At 40.1% G+C, this 20,477-nt stretch overlaps 1 protein-coding gene across 1 annotated transcript in view; it reads right to left on the bottom strand.

Annotated features, from left to right (window-relative positions):
• The window catches only part of LOC136866812 (protein phosphatase 1 regulatory subunit 42), a 103,389-nt gene extending 84,802 nt beyond the window's left edge, over positions 1-18,587 (bottom strand). Inside the window, exons 1-4 of the mRNA XM_068226854.1 lie at positions 18,573-18,587; positions 17,155-17,321; positions 15,690-15,828; positions 11,916-12,150 (exon numbers count right to left, since the gene is read on the bottom strand). Coding sequence (XP_068082955.1) covers positions 11,916-12,150; positions 15,690-15,828; positions 17,155-17,321; positions 18,573-18,587 — 556 coding nt within the window. The remainder of the gene's footprint in view (positions 1-11,915; positions 12,151-15,689; positions 15,829-17,154; positions 17,322-18,572) is intronic.
• Between the last annotated feature and the right edge of the window lie 1,890 nt (positions 18,588-20,477).

The following is a 20,477-nucleotide window of genomic DNA, read 5'->3' as shown; positions in this document are numbered from 1 at the left end:
TCTTTAGTTCAATACCCTCAGACATTTTTTGATTAAAAAATAATGTCCACACTGAATGTAGTTACAAGGGCTTAAGTAAAACTCTGCATTAACTCATGTTAGCACTCATAGTGGTGCTAAAGTGAAACAATGAATTGACTCACTTTAACGCTCGTAGTGGTAGAGAAAGGCAAACTGCTGATCTAATTGACTGGATAGCGATGAATAAGAAAAGGATTGTAATTTTTAGGAATAAAGAATATATTCTCATACATTATTATATTTTATTTACTTAAAATTCGTAGCTCATATCCCTAGGATGTTTTCAACATTGAGTTGCTTGCCTGAAGGGCTAAAACTGTTTATTTTTGTTTACTCAAGTTTAATTTGTTATCTTCAAACCAGCTCAGGATGTTACTTACTACATTGCCTGCCTTTAATTTGATTTGAACCCTTCAGCACTTTCATCAGCTAAAAAACCAGTAATATCATCTGCAAACAGAGTTAATTGCACTCCTTGCAAATGATTTACAGTTTGGACTACATCATTAATAAATACCAAAAATAATAATGCACCTAAAACAGACCCCTATGGAACATCGTGATCTATGTTTCTGACACAGGAATACACATTTTTGCTCATATCAGTACGTGATATCTCAACAATATGTTTTCTTTCCTCTGAAAATGATCTGAACCCGAACTTCACACCGTACATCTACAGGGTGGTGCACAAAATGAGTCGCCATTTTGTTGTTGGATAAAAACTGAATTGTCAACGCAAACTCAAAGAAACTTATACAACAATGAAAAACACACTATGGAGAATTGTTCAAACTCAGCACATGCTCAGTATGCCCACCATTTCAAATTTCTAACTTTCTTCAAACAAACACTGATGTTATGGATTACCCCTACAGCACTTGTCTTCCATGAATTCACTGCAGTTTTAAAGAATAAGTCTTCTGACCTGCATTTAATCATATGGATGTTTGGAAAAATATTTTCCTTTAGGTACCCCTAAAGAAAAGTGTCACATGGGTTGAGGTCTAGACTATTGGGGACTCAAAATTGTCCATCATTGAAACGACCTGGCAACTTGAGTGAAATGACCCGCATGTTGAAACGCTCATGTAAAACAAAATCCAACACAATGTTTGCAGTGTGTGGCCTTGCTTTATCTTGCTATAGGGCAATGCAGTAGCAAGAAGCTGTGGAACGAAGTGATTGCGGAGCATGCTCAAATAATGCTCATTGTTCCAGGTTTCTTCAAGGAAAAAGGGCCCAATAAGTCCATGACTGGAAATTGTGGCTCACACTGTAATCCTCAGAGCATGAAGTACTTGTGGATTTTCAGTAGTACTAAAACGTACATTTTGTTTGTTAACCTCACCGTCCAAATGAAAATGCGCCTCGTCAGGAAACCAAACATTGTTGCCCAGTGAGCAACATGAGCAACAGCACTCTCTGCTGCTTATGTTCATCAGTGAGCCTCTGCACAGATGTCATCTTGTACAGGTACATATGGACGTCCCTTTAAAAATCCGTTGAACGGAGCTTCTCAATATTCCCAGTTGTATTGCTGCTTTTCTGCATGATTCATCAGGGCTTCTCTGTATAGCAACTCATACTGCTTTGATATTCTTGGGCGGAAAAACAGGCTTCGGTCGAGGTCACTTTGATACCAATATTGTTCCTTCCCATAAATCTTTTTCATACAGGCTGTGAATGGTCCTCTTACAAGGGGCCCATCGTGTGTTAACACTGGAACTGTGGCTATCTGCATACCCCGTAGAACTGACCCACCTCTCTTTTTTGTTATTATTAATGAAGGGATGGGAATGTGGTAGCTAAAAAATATACCAGTACATGCGCTGGATATTTTATTTGACATTTAATACACATAATGTATTTTAATGTAGAATATTAAGCATACAAATAAGGAACATGTAGACAATAGGATTGCTCCACTTCGCTGACCACAGTGAGTCAACTTCTAAGCCTTGGCTCCTATGGCACCGTGAATGTACTGTATAGCAAGAAAGGCTTTCATCTCCTCAATTTTGAGAGATCAATCATCTGACATCAGTACACACGATGTACATTATGCTTCATATAGTAAGAATGGCATTTCACATGATACATGTTGAGCATACATAATATTCCTTGGCTCTACACTTGCTACAAATACCTTTTCTGCAGAAGATAGAAAAGAAAGAACTAACAGCTGGGTCACTGCGGTTTTAGTGTTAAACAGATGTCGAAAACGCTTCTGAGTCAACAAGACTTTTCATTTCATGAAAGAATAACACAACTGCTGATCACTGCTGCGTCGTCCATCTTAACTTGTCGGGCATCGTTATAAACACTAGTCTCCTAGCTACGGTATCATGAATTACGCATCATTTTGTAACTCATTTGTTTCTCTATGCTCTACTGCTACTACTGTTGCTCAGTGGGATATCTAGGGCAACTGATAGGAAACAAATGGTGACTCATTTTGTGTGCTGCCCTTTGTAACTTTCAATAAAGTTAATGAATGCTGTGTTAGTAAATTTATTTTTTTTAAAGCCATTTTGGAAACTGCTAATAATGGTATATTATGTTTCTCTAAGAAATATAGTAGCCTATCGTAAATAATTCTTTCCAGTATTTTGGAGATTACAGACAAGTTGTTGTTTTATTTTATTTTTTTGCTAGTAGTTGCTTTACGTTGCACCGACACATATAGGTCTTATGGCGATGATGGGATGGGATGGGAAAGGGCTAGGAGTTGGAAGGAAGCGGCCGTGGCCTTAATTAAGGTACAGCCCCAGCATTTGCCTGGTGTGAAAATGGGAAACCACGGAAAACTATCTTCAGGGCTGCCGACAGTGGGGTTCAAACCCACTATCTCCCAGATGCAAGCTCACAGCTGCACGCTCCTAACCGCATGGCTAACTTGCCCAGTATACATACAAGTGGGAGACCAGTCTATAGTTCTCAGTATTTTCTTCAGTTTTATGTATTGGAACAACCTTTAGTTATCTCAGGTTTGTCTGGAAATTGGCCAGTGGATAGTGGCAAATTAATCAAATAATAATGTTATTGGCTTTATGTCCCACTAACTACTTTTACAGTTTTGGAGATGTCAAGGTGCCATGGCAGATTCATCTCGCCTCATACCTGACCCCGTAGAGGAACGGGACAAGGGTTGGACAAACAGGAGTCCTTTTACGTGCCAGTAAATCTACCAATACGAGGCTGACGTATTTGAGTACCTTCAAATACCACTGGACTGAGCCAGGATCACACCTGCCAAATTGGAGTCAGAAGGCCAGCACCTGAACCATCTGAGCCACTCAGCCCGGCATTTAATCAAATAACACAGAGGATTGATTATATACTGGTAACAGCATTTAATAAGACAATTTGAATAACCATCTAAATTAGAAGATTTCCTCTTACCCATTTGTTTTATTATTTTCTCTACATCTTGCTCAGTTACAGGAGTAAGAAACATGGATGATACTTTCCTATGAACTGTATTCACATTTGTCCTTATGATTGATGTTTGAAAATTTTCTATTAAACTCGAAACTGCTTCTTGAAAATAGTTACTGAAGATTTCTGCAACTTCTTCTGTATTACTGACTTCCTTTCCCATATTGATAAGAGAAATATTCTTTATCGTTAGTTCTGTGGGTGGAGGTGGAAGAATACATGCATGCAACGAGCTAGAATATATTGCATAGAGTGGCTATCATCTTTGAAAAAAGTTGAACTGGCCCACCATGTCTTAAATGTACCTCAATAGGCGGAGCGCTGTGTAAGCGAGTGCAGAACAGAGCGGGAAAACGAGACATTTTCACACAGATGTTATTCATTAGGTATAGCAGTTGGAGATTATTTGAGTTGATGATGAAAATTTTGGATGGAAAGCGTAACTATGTGATGCGTGTAAGTTTCTGTTAAGCAGAGGTTCCCTACAGAATCGCAATGTACTGTAACGTAAAATAGAAGAAACAAAATACATAACAGTTTGTTTATTCTTGAAGATATATATTGTTGAAAATTATTAAATCAATAATTGTTTTATAACAAAGATGTGGACTTATCTAGACATCTCCAATTTATCAGAATGTAGAAGAGTGTAGGCCTACAGTACAAGATTATGGATTAGGATTCATATCTAAACAGCCACGAAAATTAAACACACTTTAATCAATTATCATACAAAGATCGTAGGACCGAAATTTCAGGAAAATAAGATAACATACTGTACCAGTAAAAGAGCCTAACTTTAAGATTTTAATTTTAACGTAAGCATGAAATAGTTCTCAGGGCGAAACTGGATAGACACTAGCTAGGGCTTGGTACAGGAGGCAGGGTCCTATCTACAAGAAAAATTTTAATCAGATTGAATAAGAGTTTATTCATGAAATGCATATCAAAATGCACATCACCTCATTGTAGATAGGGGTTGTCTTCAACATCGTCCTTTTAATGGTCCGGGTCTCCAGCTCACCGGGTCGAACAGGCTGGAACACGTTCCGGAAGATGCCAAATACTCTGTTAAGATGGGGCCGGAACACCCATGTTGGTCGTGTATGAGGAAGTCTCGAACTTCCGATGTTCTGGATGATCTCCGATGGTCTCTGACGATGTTGCAGATAATTACTCATCACCTAAGTCCAATGTGGCTGATGGACTCAGTGTCCACAAAGACTTTGAAAATGTGTTCTTCGTCACTCGCAGAATTTACAAGTCAAAGTTCATAAAGACCTTGAATAATTGGTTTCTCACCACTGGCAAAATTACAAGTCACTGTCCATAAAGACTTAAAGAATTCGTTCCTTAACACTCGCGAAAATGACAAGTCCTTCTTCATAAAGACTTTGATTAATTTTGGAGTTCATCACTGGCAGAAAGTGCCAGTCAGTGTCCACAAAGACTTTGAATAATTTTAGAGTTCATCACTGGAGAAAATTACAAGTCATTGTCTGTAAAGACTTTGAATAATCACTAGCGAAAATCACAAGTCAATGTCCATAAAGACTTTGAAGAATTTTAGAGTTCATCACTGGCAAAAGTTATAAGTCAATGTCCACAAAAGACTTTGAATAATTTTAGAGTTCATCACTGGCGAAAATTACAAGTCACTGTTCATAAAGACTTTGAATAAATTGTCCCTAAACACTCGCAAATATTACAAGTCCATGTTCATAAAGACTTTGAATAATTTTAGAGTTCATCACTGGCGAAAATTACAAGTCAATGTTCATAAAGACTTTGAATAAATTGTCCCTAAACACTCGCAAATATTACAAGGCCATGTTCATAAAGACTTTGAATAATTTTAGAGTTCATCACTGGCGAAAATTACAAGTCAATGTTCATAAAGACTTTGAATAATTTTAGAGTTCATCACTGGCAAAAATTGCAAGTCACTGTCTGTAAAGACTTTGAATAAATTGTTCCTTAACACTCGCAAATATTACAAGTCCATGTTCATGAAGGCTTTGAATAATTTTAGAGTTCATCACTGGCAGAAAGTGCAAGTCAATGTCCACAAAGACTTAGAATAATTTGTTCCTTAACACTCACAGATATTACAAGTCCATGTTCAGAAAGACTTTGAATAATTTTAGAGTTCACGTGCGCACAATTGATAAGTCCCATATGGCCGTGATGGTTTAAGTTCCACATGAAGACTGTAACTACTCGAAGATAGCCTCTGACGACTACGGCAGCGTGTAGAGCCAGGCTGAATACTCAGCTGTGACTGACTGATCAGGCTAAAGTGAGCCCTCCTTATATTCGGTTTGGGGGCTTCTACTTCATCATATAGCATGATCCCTTGAAGCTGGTTATCCCATGAATCCCTCGACGGATTTACTTGAGATTCACGCTTTGTGGCGTTTATGTGATTCCCTTCAAAATGACATGTCGCTCAAGTCGCTATCATAATTATTAGAGGAGTTTTAAAATTTTCTTAATCGAATGTTCGTGAAGGTGTGACGCTTGAATCCAGAACATACCAGGTCAGGCCAGCTACACTTGGCATGTCAGGTGGGTGATCTATCTTGCCCCTGCCGCCACGTCACACACACAGCTGTCCTCGACTCGCTCGCTCGTTCCACCGAATGTAAACAAACCAGGCTTGCTCGGAATATTACGCGTGATGATTAAATGCAATTAACTATCAAAAAATATGCATGTACAGGTCGTAACTGGTACAATACATCAAGAATGAAATGCTCTACAAGGAAATTGGAAACCTCTCAGATACTATGCGATAAAGAAGGATAAATTTTTACAGTAATCTTCTCAGAATGAACTGTAATAAATGAACTAAACAAATCTTTGACTTCTTCCGTAACCACAAAACAAAACCCAACTGGTTTAAAGAAACTGAAAAAGACCTAGTAGAATTACAAATTACGGAAAATTCACTATTCGATCGAACAGCTTAAGTAATAACTAAAGACTAAAATATAAGGTTCCAAGACAAATCTACATTAAAAGCCAAACCTATTATCTCGGAAGGCAAGAGGAAACAAAGATTAGAAAGAATGAAGAAATACTGGGCACTAAGAAAAGAATAACACACAAAGAAGTGATTGATTCAACGTACCCCAAAGAGGGTGAAATGGAAGAAGAAGAAGAAGAAGAATAAGAATTATCATACATTTCTAAGGTGACCTTTCTATATAACATTTTTATAACATAGACTGGAAATAAAATTTACACTAAACAAATTGAATTTTATATTGATCTATTAACAGTAACATTTCTCGATTGAAAACAGCTCTCTCATTCACATGAACCGATACATATTTTCTAGCTCTGATTCATTGTCCCATGAAAAGTTACTCCTTTCAGTTCTTGCGTACCTTGTACCTGTCGTACAATCTAATTTAAAATGCTGCTTAAGAGAAGTTTTGTCATTCTGTCATATTGGGTTTTCTCACTGAACTCGGTGGCAGTAAATAAATTATTGTTACTGTAAAACAACTGCCCTGCAACTGACGAGAGAACTTGAGTCTGTAACTTTAACATAAGGTTTGTGATACAACTTCGTGATGTGCCTTATTTCCTGTACACTTCTTCAGCCATGTGACAGTTTCACTATCTTTCTTGGCAATAAGTTCTTTCTTCTCTTTGGAATGCTGTGCAAACATAACCTTCAGACATTCGTGGCATTTAATTTTCTTTCTCACCTCACGGATGACATTTCCTGCTATGTACTCAACAACATTTTCAGAGTACTTGCTGAATGACTCGTAATTTGTAGCACAGCAATCTTGATCAGTAAAGGTGTGTCATCAGAAGGAACCATAGTACATAGATCAGGAAGCTAATGTCTCCTATCATTAAATAAACAGCTGACCCCATAGAGAAACAAGACAAGGATTGGATAGACACGTATAGTGCTCTTCATTGTTCTGAACAGAGAGTAATTTGCTGCTTGGGATACCACTTGTCTCTCTTCATGTTATTCACCCACTTCCTAGTCAGCTATTTGTCTTCTAATGAGAACCTGTGATGAGATTTTGTACAGGGTGCGACAGAAATACCTGACGAATTTCAAACTTGTATAACTTGGCAACGCAAGAAGCCATTTAAAGATTTATTGCACAATTGCCATTTGCGTCACATACACATACACACTAGGTTTTGAAAATAATGTCATCCAAATGCCGACCGTCCTGTTCGATGCACCTCTGAAGCCTCTCCCTGAAGTTCCACTTGACTCGCTTGAGCATGTCTAGTGGTATTGCCTTGATTTCTTCACAGATGGCAGCTTTCAGGTCCTGTAGTGTTCGCGGCTTACATCGGAAGACGCGATCCTTCAAATATCCCCAGAGAAAGAAATCGCACGGGGCGAGGTCAGGGGAACGGGCTGGCCATGCAACATCACCCTGTAAGGAGATGAGACGTCCTGGTAACATTTCTCTGAGGAGACCCATCAACCACGACAATAACACCTGTTTGCAAGCTGTGGCCAATACGACCTTTAGTTCGTTCCAATCTGCTGTGTGCGCAGTGGCACCATCTTGTTGGAACCACACAGCAGGATACCCTAAGTCGGTGAGTGTCGGCTGCAGGAAGTTGCATAACAACTATACGTAACAATCCGATGTTACTATTACAGTTACCGAGCTCGATAGCTGCAGTCGCTTAATTGCGGCCAGTATCCAGTATTCGGGAGATAGTAGGTTCGAACTCCACTGTCGGCAGCCCTGAAAATGGTTTTCCGTGGTTTCCCATTTTCACACCAGGCAAATGCTGGGGATGTACCTTAATTAAGGCCACGGCCGCTTCCTTCCCACTCCTAGCCCTTTCCTGTCCCATCGTCACCATAAGACCTATCTGTGTCGGTGTGACGTAAAGCAACTAGCAAAAAAAAAAAAAAAAACTATTGCAGTTATGCCCTCCTCTTCAAAAAAGTAAGGGCCTACAATTCCAAAATCAGTGACAGCGCATCAAACAGTAACACGCTCGCTGTGAAGAGGTCGCTCATGGAGCTGTTGAGGATTGGTTGCGGACCAGTACCAAAAATTTTGTTTATTAACGTAGCCTGACAAATGAAAGTGCGCTTCATCACTTGCCAGGACACTGGTATCACCTGATACAGCTTCCAGGATAGTCTCACAACACGCTCTGCGGTTGGCCCAATCATGTTCATTGAGTTTCTGAACACCCACAATTTTGTACGGATGGAACTTCATGTCTGCATGTAAAATCCTCATTATGGTGCGATCCGAGAGTCCCATAGCACGTGAATGCCTACGCACCGAGCGTTGAGGAGATTGTGTGACGGTGTGTCTCACTGCATGGACGGTCTCTGGTATTCGGACGCTACAAGGCCTACAAGGTGGCTTCGTTTTCACACTTGAACCACTTTTTCTCAAACTGTTCACCCATAACAGAATGGTGTTTCTGCTCGGAACTTTCTCATGTCGATCGACCTAAGCCAAAATGTCTGTGAAACAAGTGCTGTGTTGTGGTAACAGAGTCTGCATTTTTGAAATAAGTGTCAATCACGAAACCTCGGTGTTCACCACTCCACCCCATGCTAGCAATGCTGGCTGACTGACTAGCCCAGGCGAGACAATGCAGTGTTCTCCAAGGCCAAGGCCAAGACTGCGTGCACCACGACAATAACACCTGTTTGCAAGGTGTGGCCAATACGACCTTTAGTTCGCTCCAAATTGTGAATGGCTTGTTGCGTTGCTGAGTTATTTACATCTGAAATTCATCAGGTATTTGTGCCGCATCCTGTACTTTACAGTGGCAAAAATTAATATGATCTTTCAATATACGTAGCCTTCTTTAGAAAAGAAATGAACTTACCTGAAATAAGATACACTGTTTTGCTCGAACAAAGCATGCGAAACAGAATGTAGGCATATTCACGCTACAATAAATAAAGCCAATGTACAAAATAATTTCTATTAATGATGAACTTGACACACATGTGAGATTCATCAAATAGCTCCCGACAGCTGTTGTCGTTAACTGGTACAGCCTTGCCAGAAGTAACCTTTGATGGAGACCATAGGCTTCAGACAGCACAGGAATAAACCGCTTCCGCTGACTCTTTCACACATAGTGGGTAAATTAGAGCAGTGCAAAACTCCCCGCGCTTTTTAGCAGATCCTTTTCAACACACTTTTAATTTCCAAAACCTGTGCCCCTAGAATGAGTGCCTGGTAGATGATGATGTTATTGCAGTGTTCCGGAGCGACAAAAACGTATTCGCTGTCCAGCCACACTTGTACAGTTCATTCCTGTCTCTCCCGTCTGCATGCACCTTTCCTAACCAAAGCTACAGCCAGTCTAAAAACGTCAGATCATTTTGCCGGACCCTGTACTCGGGAAGTGAACTGATGCAGGATGCAGGGCTGGGAGATCAGTAAAATGATTCAACAGTGAAATGCATTCTATCAGATTGTGAGAAACCTGGAGTGGAGGAAAGAAGTACCATTGAAGTGTAAAGAAATGATGTACAAGTAAGATGTGCTACTGCCCAATACTGGCATATGCAGTTAAGACCTGGACACTGACAAAAAGACAAGACAATAAAATCCAGGCCAGTGAAATGAAAGGCAAGAAAAGATAGGGTAAAAAATGAGGATGTCAGGAAGGAGATCGGCTTGGAAAAGCTTTTCGACAGATCGGAGAGGGATAAGTCTAGATAGTTTGGACATGTTAAGAGGATGGAAGAGGGAAGGATGCCGAAGAGGATGAGGAAACCCAGATAGTAGAAGGGAGGGCAAGAGGGAGACCAAGACTAAGGTGGTTGAAAATGATCAATGGTATAGTTAGAAGAAGCCTGGATTGGAACAATGATGGTCAGAGAGAGGAAGATCAAAAGATGCCATAAACATTTCAACTCAGCGGGAGTTGGACGATAAAAATGTATGATGATGACGATGACGATGACGATGACGACAACGATGATGATGATGATGATGATAATGATGATGTAAAGGAAGGAGTGCATAAGTCTGTGGTAAAATCCCAATTAGAGTATGTTTCCAGTGTACGGGACCCACACCACTACTACTTGATATGTGCACTAGAAAAAATTCAAAGGAAAGCAGCCCGATTTGTTCCAAGTGATTTCCGACAAAAGAGTAGTGTTACAAAAATATTGCAACTGTGGGCTGGAAAAGCTTGGGTGTAAGGAGACAAGCTTCTCAGCTAAGCAGTTATATTCCTAGCTGTCAGATAATGTATGGAATGACATTAGTCATTAGTTCCTCATGAAAAAAGGGTGTAATGTATTCTAAACATAATAGCATATTTCAGCAACTACATTTTAATTAAGGATAATTTCAATGATCTTGAACAAAATTAATTTTGTCTAGATGTTTTTCTCCTCCCTTGCCAGCAGGAAAACCATGTTATTTTCAACTCTGAGATATAACACCTTCCTTTTGCCACAATTCAGCATGTCAGATTGTCAGTCTTTTTACTTTTTTCTTAATGGTGGTGGTGGTGGTGATTATTGTTTTAAGAGGAAGTACAACTAGGCAACCATCCTCTATATAACACTAATCAGAGAGAAAAAATGGAAGGGATCCGACACTTCAAAGAATGAAGATATCAGCCAAAGGAAGACAAGGGCCACGAAGGGTGTGAAAATGAAAGACTGCCTAACCCTTGGAAACCTAATAGCGTTGGGGTCGGAAAAGAACAAAAGTTTACCAAAAGATGTCGGATAGGATAAAAGTGAGGAGCCTGGCACAAGTAAGTGGAAGCAATGCCAGGACTTAGCTAAGGGCCCCATGGTCGCCAACCCACATTCCAAAGTTCAGAGCCCCTGGGGCCCCTTTTTTTTCGCCTCTTACGACAGGCGGGGGATACTGTGGGTGTTATTCTACCTCCCCCACCCACAGGGAGATTTTTCTTAATGCCTTTATCTCATTAATAAGTGTTCATTTGCTGAAAATACCCAAAGAAGAGAGCAGTAAGAGATATTATTAGAACTACTACTACTAATACTACTACTACTACTACTACTACTACTACTACTAACCTTTTTGCTGACTTTGTTAGGCTTTAGTATGCAGCAACATGCCATGGAATAAGTTTAATACTTCTTAAATCAACAGATCACAGATGATGACATGATATTAAGTGCATTAATTTTTGTGTGCACATTTTCCCACCTTTTTGTGTATATTTGAAGCACTTTTAGTGCAAAAATATCTATGCCCTACTTATTATTTCTCTGGTGTTATGACAGTGTGGCTATCATCATATCATCAGGAAAGCAACTTGTTACTTCATATGATTCTGCAACAAATTCTTACAGAGTTAACTCAAATATGAAAAGCATTCATACGTTTTTTAAATATTTAACTGAATCTATGTTGTATGATTAAGGGCTGTATTATTTGTGAGTTCTTCGACTAACTACTGTACATTTATGATGAACCTACCAAGACGTGCTGAAACAGCTATAAGGCTTTCTCGATACTTATGGCGTTTGCTTATCGGATTTCCATCCATTTCTAGAGTATGAAGAACTGGCCATTTGCCTACAGTTTGTAGAATTTCTTCTGTGTTGTCCAAGTTATTATTTTTTGCCATGAACTGAGTAAGTTGATAAAGTGGCATAAGATCTGCTATGCTGTGCAGTCCATTCCCTGACACATTTAATATGTGAAGACATTTCTGAAAGGTGAAAAGTTATTAGTTACTTATAGGTAATTTTCTATGTACCGTAAGATGATTTTGACCACTGGGGAAGAATTAGCTACAAAATCTATACCAGTATTTAAAAAATTATGTTATAGGAACATGTAATCAGGAGGAAAATGATTTTACAATATGAAGCATGCCTGTTTTAGAGTTTCTATTTTGGGAAGATATTTGCAAGTAAATTTAAAATTTCTTTATCCTAGCAACAAATTGTAGTAAAATTTTGTAGTGTTGATGTTGTTTTAGTTTTAAAAGAATTAATCTGCCAAAATCTTTTGCCATAAATTTACTTGTTACTTCTTAGTTTTTAAAAGTCATAATGGACAAACTGTTCATGTCTCATTTCTGCTGACTATAGTTATTAATTTAGGTAACAGGTAGGGATCCTTTTTAGAGCCAGCCCTATCTGAGGGCGTGGCACCATTACCTATAAAAGTCCCAGGGCACACTGACCCTGTGTGTACTACCTGGTATGGCTTCCAGCTCAAGGTAATGAGTGAAGACTCAACAACATCAAAGGTGGAAAAGGTGGGCTATGGGTTGGCAGAGATGGCAGATGAGGTAACCCTCCAATGGAGTAGCTACAGAAGGCATCTGTTCTCCATGTTAGGAGTGGCCTGAAGAATTGTTGGCAGTAGCTCTAAAATGCCTTTGGGAGTGGCGACCCCATCATAATAATAAAAACTAGCCTCAGAAAAGGTTAAGGCTTATCTTATAGGTGACATACAGTTCTCAGAATGCTGGTGGAACTGTGAAAAGTGGACAACCAGTAATCAATACCATGAATGTGGGGATTATTATTGTGAATGCACTGATGAGGAAAGCTGAAGAGGTAATTGATTTTATGGAGAAAGAGGATGTAGCAATGATGGAACTGAGTGAAGTAAAGTGGAAGGGGAAAGGAAGAAAGAAAATGAAGAAGGGATTCATACTACAAAGTATGCAAAAAGTCCCAGTACACCTACCTCCTACCTACATATATTTAATGAGCTGGTCTGAGTAGCTCAGGCGACCTTCTGAACCCAACTTGGCAGGTTCGATCCTAGCTCAGTCTGATGGTACTTGGATTTTGCTAGAGTTAGGCTTCAGATGGTTCAGATGGCAGTATTTGGAGCTCTCAAGCCAACAGTTAGAATTTTTTCAATTTTTCCCACCTCCTCATAACCATCTCCTTGAGCTGTCAGTGCAAGATCGTCAGCATTTCTGTATTAGCAGGAAAAGGCTGATCATTTGTATTTATATTGAAAAGGCAGGGTGCCAATACACTTCTCTGTGGGAAGCCATTTCTTTGACTTCTCCGTCTACTGCATCTTCCTTGGGATTCTACTGAAAATCTTCTATGGTGTAGCAACATTCGGATGGTCTGAGTCAGCAGATAATCCTTTGTAAGGTGGTACAGCTTCACAAGCAGGTTTTGGTGGTTTACTGTATTGTATGCACCTACTAAATCTACAAAAATGGATTCTGTTACTTTCCGTCTTTCAAATTCATTGCATCAGATGTAATACCTGAGAAGTGCACTTTTCTCTGGTCTGAAACCTGCTTGCTCAGACATTAAGAGTGGATCAATAAATGATGATAATCTGTTTGGTATGATCCTTTCAAACACTTTATAGATATGGCACAGTAAGGTTACTGGTCTGTAGCTGTTTGGATCTGAAGGACTTTTGCCTGATTTTAATAAGTAATAAATATCTAATTCAAAATCTTAGAAGTGAAGCTTCCATGGTATGTAGAATTATTTTGTTCTTTTTTCAAGGTTGAATGGCGTTGTTGTTTTCTGTACATTACATTCATTTTGCCGACATTTCGAATACATTGCAGTATTCTTTGTCAAGGTGACTTGAAATACCCCTACTTGACCCGAGGTAATCAGTCTCCCAGGCATCAATCACACATTGCAATGTATTTGAAGCGTCTGCAAACTGTACGTAATGAACAGAAAACAGCAGCACGGTTCAACCCGGAAAAAGAACTAAATAATCCAGTTCAAAAGTTTTTTCCCTGTTAAATTGCTAGTATAGGACACTTTTCACTTAATGAATTTTTGTGTGTCATAAATACACTGACTGACAGAGCAAATGCAACACCAAGGAGGAGTGGTTCGAAAGGGATGAAAGTTGGGGAAAAAACAGAGACGGCACGGACGAATAATTGATGTTTATTTCAAACCGATATGCAGGTTACACAATGCGCACGGCATCGACTCAGTAGGATGTAGGACCACCGCGAGCGGCGATGCACGCAGAAACACGTCAAGGTACAGAGTCAATAAGAGTGCGGATGGTGTCCTGAGGGATGGTTCTCCATTCTCTGTCAACCATTTGCCACAGTTGGTCGTCCGTACGAGGCTGGGGCAGAGTTTGCAAACGGCGTCCAATGAGATACCACACGTGTTCAATTGGTGAGAGATCCGGAGAGTACGCTGGCCACGGAAGCATCTGTACACCTCGTAGAGCCTGTTGGGAGATGCGAGCAGTGTGTGGGCGGGCATTATCCTGCTGAAACAGAGCATTGGGCAGCCCCTGAAGGTACGGGAGTGCCACCGGCCGCAGCACATGCTGCACGTAGCGGTGGGCATTTAACGTGCCTTGAATACGCACTAGAGGTGACGTGGAATCATACGCAATAGCGCCCCAAACCATGATGCCGTGTTGTCTAGCGGTAGGGCGCTCCACAGTTACTGCCGGATTTGACCTTTCTCCACGCCGACGCCACACTCGTCTGCGGTGACTATCACTGACAGAACAGAAGCGTGACTCATCGGAGAACACGACGTTCCGCCATTCCCCCATCCAAGTCGCTCTAGCCCGGCACCATGCCAGGCGTGCACGTCTATGCTGTGGAGTCAATGGTAGTCTTCTGAGCGGACGCCGGGAGTGCAGGCCTCCTTCAACCAATGGACGGGAAATTGTTCTGGTCGATATTGGAACAGCCAGGGTGTCTTGCACATGCTGAAGAATGGCGGTTGACGTGGCGTGCGGGGCTGCCACCGCTTGGCGGCGGATGCGCCGATCCTCGCGTGCTGACGTCACTCGGGCTGCGCCAGGACCCCTCGCACGTGCCACATGTCCCTGCGCCAACCATCTTCGCCACAGGAGCTGCACCGTGGACACATCCCTATGGGTATCGGCTGCGATTTGACGAAGCGACCAACCTGCCCTTCTCAGCCCGATCACCATACCCCTCGTAAAGTCGTCTGTCTGCTGGAAATGCCTCCGTTGACGGCGGCCTGGCATTCTTAGCTATACACGTGTCCTGTGGCACACGACAACACATTCTACAATGACTCTCGGCTGAGAAATCACGGTACGAAGTGGGCCATTCGCCAACGCTGTGTCCCATTTATCGTTCGCTACGTGCGCAGCACAGCAGCGCATTTCACATCATGGGCATACCTCAGTGACGTCAGTCTACCCTGCAATTGGCATAAAGTTCTGACCACTCCTTCTTGGTGTTGCATTTGCTCTGTCAGTCAGTGTAGATTGAAACAGTAATATTACTAAACTTACAGACAGAGTTTTGATTGTCCTTGGATCAAAATATAGACTCTCTCCTTTTGGCAACTTCTGTTTTTCCACATGCAGTTCATGTAGATCTTTTTGCGATTCAAGCCCCTCTATCACAGCAATGGAGTTTTTGCTCAAGTAACTAAAAGGATAGAAAATAAATCAAAATAAATAACTTGACAAAGAAAACTAAACAAAGAATCTCTCTCTTAAAAATTTTATTGAGCCCCACAGCAGTGTTCCTGCTGGGCCATGGCAAACATGGGTTTTTGCTGGCTCAGAATTTGTTACTTATCTGCTTATATACAGGAATAATCATTGAGTCTTTTCCAGTTATAATTCACCTAACAGGACTCAATATTAGACACACTATACATATGTTATAAATTACACATAATACATATTTTATCATACATTCAGATAAGAGAAAATGTATTTATTACACATAGCCCCGTGGTGTAGGGATAGAGTGCCGGAAGCCCTGGTTTTGATTCCTGGCCAGATCAGGACAGGGTTACAATATTCTCTGAAGAAGAAAAGAGAACACCTTACAAAAAATTGTATAATTTTGAAAAAGAGCCATGGTACATATTTTAACATGTCATCTCTCTGCCCAAACATACTTCACAGATGAACCAATTTCTTTTAACAATTTCGGACAGCTCTTTAATTGTGAATGAATCTGTTCATGTGTAATGTTTCTAAAGTTGTACTGCACAACTAATATGCCCTTTACAGAATCAGGGACCATTCTATTCTTTTCTTTTGACCAGTGACTTTGCATAAGAGAAAATACTCTCTCGATATTGGCATTATGCACAGGAATCGAATAGCAAAACTGCACTAGCTTTAATAGCTCAGAATAATTTGCAACATTATTACCAACACTGAAATTCCAGACCCATTTTTCATGTGATAACAATGAACAAAATTCAGAATTTGTTTCATTTTCATTTATATATTGAAGATCACAGAAATCATTGAATCACTTATTGTCATCCATATTTACCCACTTTGACATAGAATACTGCACAGCAAGTCCAAATTTGCCCTCTTTTGCTGGGCCATTTAAACTCATAGCACTGAATAGAGTGATTTGCTCAACCCATATGTTTAAATAACTAAGACAAGAAGTACAAAGTTCCTCAGCTTGCTTACTGAACTTCTTTCACTCATCTTCATAACCTTCTTTCTCCACCTGAGACATCATCATCTTGACTTTAACTGGAACAAATTTTGACTCTAACCTATTTACAGTTGAAGTTTTTACACTGCATCTCTATCACAGATGTTCCCTCTCTCTGCAATTCTCAACTTTCCCATCACAGACCAAACGAGCAACAAGTATAAGTACGCGAACCTTTTCTTGATCCCTGAGCTCCATAGTACTGAATGGGAGCTTGGGCTCAAAAAAAAGGTTCGCGTACTATACATCTCACTGAAGTTATTTGCAAAAAAGTATACTTACAGTTTTCGTAACTTTGTTAAGTTATCCAAATTTTCTATCTTTCTTATTTTATTATCCTGAAGATAAAGATGAGTTAAATTTACAGCATGCTCCAAATTTTCAATTCTTTCTAAGTTGTTGTTGTGTAAATATAGAACTGTTAGGTTGGTGCAGGCTGAGAAGTCACCCTGAAAGAAAAGAAAAAAAAAGATAATTTTGTAATAGGGCTAGCTACAAGTGACATAATACAAGATGGAAAATACTGTAATATGGCATTATAAAAACAGAAGAAAAGCAGCATTAGGCAATTCTAAACTCCACACACATACCTTGATACTATTGGGGTAATGAAGCAGGATAGTTGGATTGTGAAGAGAGAATGGGAAATGAGAACATTCTGTCTGACCAAGAAGTACAGTACCTACATAAAAGCAGGTAAAGTCCGTTTTCTTTTTTTTTTTTGAGGTATGAAGATAAAGTTGGAACTCAAGAAGATGAATTGGGTCAAAAATTTGTTTATAGGAAGAGGAATTAGGGACTGGAATTATTTACTAAGGGAGACGCTTGCTCGATAAATTTCCACTTTCTTTGGAATTATTTAAGAAAAGACTAGGTGCCCTACTGATGGGCAAACTGCCACCTGGGTGACACCCCTAAATGCAGACCATTGATGATTGATTGACTGATTGACTGATTGTGAGCATTCACTGGCTAGAATGCCCCACATTGTGGGTGTATATGAAGGCCATCAAGGAATGCAAATGGTCACCATCACCAAGCAGATAATAATGGTGTGTGACCTCCAGAGAAACCTAGTGCAGGTCTTTCGATCAGACGCTATATAGGCAACCTGTGTGTCTGTAAGGATGGGACCCTACCTAAGAAGAATTCTGATGCTGAAGACAACACAAACACCCAGTCCCCAAGCCAGAGGAATTAACCGATGAGAGTTAAAATCCCTGACCCGGGAATCGAACCCGGGGCCTCTTGGACCAGTGGCCAGCATGCTTACCATTTAACCATGGAAATGGATGCCAAGGAAATGAACATAACAATTAGCATTCGCTGACCGGTCTAGGCAGATCAGTGAACTCAATCCTTGGCACAAGAGCACGCCCACATATTTGTACAGAAACACCACTAGCCTGCATGGTGCCTAGATGACAACTATGATCTGTGGCCTCATGTGGTCTGGTGGTAGTGGTGGTTATTGTTTTAAGAGGAAGTGGAACTGGGCAAACGTCCCTCTTAGCAATATGATCAGAGGAAAAAGAGAAAGAGTTCAGACCCTCTAAGAATGAAGGTATCGGCAAAGGATAGAAAAGGGCTACGGAGATTGTGAAAATGAAACACTTCCTAGGTCTTGCAAGAGAAGAAGAGCAATTCCAAGCTCATCTAAGGCGCTGTGGTCACCAACTCTTACTGAAACTGGGACTCACCTGACCATGTTCCATGTTTCCAGTATCTATAGTCCATGTAGCAATATCATGAGACTGGAAAGATGCTGCATCTAATGATGTGGCAGTAACCTGGGCACTCTGCTAGGTTATTGGCTCTCATGTCCAATGTAAACTACTAACTGCTTCACAGTGCTGCTGCATATGCATTTAGTGGTGGTAGTGCTGATTGTTGTTTTGAGAGGAAATACAAATACTCAGAAGGGAAAAAGAAAGAGGTCCAACTCTTTGAATAGTAAATGAGAAAGTAAAGAGCCATGAACGACGTGAAAATGAAGGACTTCATAAGCCTCGTAAACCTAATACCATCATGGTCAGAAGAGAACAAGAGTGACTGAGAAAGGTCAGATAGAAAAGTTAAAAGCAAGGAACTTGACACAAGTAATTGGATGCAATCCCAGACTAAGTTAAGGATGCCGTGGAAGCCAATCCATGCTTAAAAGAGGAGAGCCCCTAGGGTTCCTGTTTCACTTGTCTCTTACAACAAGAAGTGGATACTGCAGCTATGGTAGCCACTGGGGTGAAGCTAATGAAGTGCCGCTTCACCTATTTAAAAATATTTAAATACAAAATTTTATTTCATGTAATTCTGTAACTTTTTATTTCACTGTCCAGATATAGTCATATGTTACAACTTTGCATTTTTATTTCTGTATTATGTTCAGTTGGGAGCCACTAAAGCTGGAAGAGGTACTAATAGGAAGAGTATCTGGTAGTATTCTTAGAGTTTCCTGGTTGCCTTTGGCCTGAAGGCTGAGGCTCCTCAGGAAGGGAAATTAGGGATTGGAAGAATTTATGAAAGGAAATGCTCGATAAATTTCCAAAAAATTTATTTATATATTTATTTATTTATTTATTTATTTATTTATTTATTTATTTATTTATTTATTTATTTATTTATTTATTCATTCATTCATTCTGAACTGAGATGGATTGCTACATGTTTTAGGTAGAGTTTATGCCTGGGTCAAATCAGTTTAAAGTAAAAGTAGATCTCTTTTTCAGACCTTCTTGGGAGATTGTAGCCTCCTTTGGCAGTTTACTTCATTGACCCGGCTGAAAGCGAAGTAACAGTACATTTTAAGTAATTTCCTGCCCCCTTTCTCTGAGAAATATCTCTTCCTATTCTTGGTACTTAAAACTCTGATTTTCTTTTGAACAGAGCAGTTAGTTTTGTACTTACAAATATTTGTAAAAACTAGCTAGGCAAAAATTGGAATGGGATGGAAAAGATCATACAGAAGCAGAGGAGATTAAAGAAAGGTGGAGGAAATATGTAAATAATTTGTATAGGAAAGATCTGAATACTCCTGATGATGAAGTTACTGTGTTGTCAGAGCCAGAACCAGATATCCTAGAAATTGATGTCAAGTGGGCCCTAGAAAGTATTGCAAACAATAAAGCAAGTGGTTATGATGGAATCCCAGCAGAATTGTCCAAAATTCTAGGAGAGGGTGCTGTGAAAGTGGTACATTCAGTATGTCAGCAAATATGGAAAACCCAGCTGTGGCCAAAAGATTGGAAAAACTCAGTGTTCATCCCAATTCCAAAGAAGGGCAGTGCTAAAGAATGTCCAACTACCAAACAGTCGCACTTATATCGCATGCTAGCAAAGTTATGCTCAAGATCCTGCAAAATAAGCTTCAGCAATATGTAGATCGAGAACTACCTGAAGAACAAGCCAGTTTCCATAAAGGCAGAGGAACCAGAGATCAAATTGCAAATATTCACTGGATTATGGAGAAAGCAAGAGAATTCCAGAAAGACCTATATGAAAATGAAAATCCACAGCCTGTTTCCAGTCATTCGACTGGGTCAGGAATGGAATGAATGAAGCCCCATCTAGTGATGAGGATAGGAATTGTGCCAGCTGCCGAAGCCTGTCAC

Source organism: Anabrus simplex, chromosome 3 (genome assembly GCF_040414725.1).
Source record: "Anabrus simplex isolate iqAnaSimp1 chromosome 3, ASM4041472v1, whole genome shotgun sequence".
Taxonomy (NCBI): domain Eukaryota; kingdom Metazoa; phylum Arthropoda; class Insecta; order Orthoptera; family Tettigoniidae; genus Anabrus; species Anabrus simplex.
Note: the sequence above shows the minus strand (reverse complement) of the source record. Positions and strands in the feature narration are given on the sequence as shown.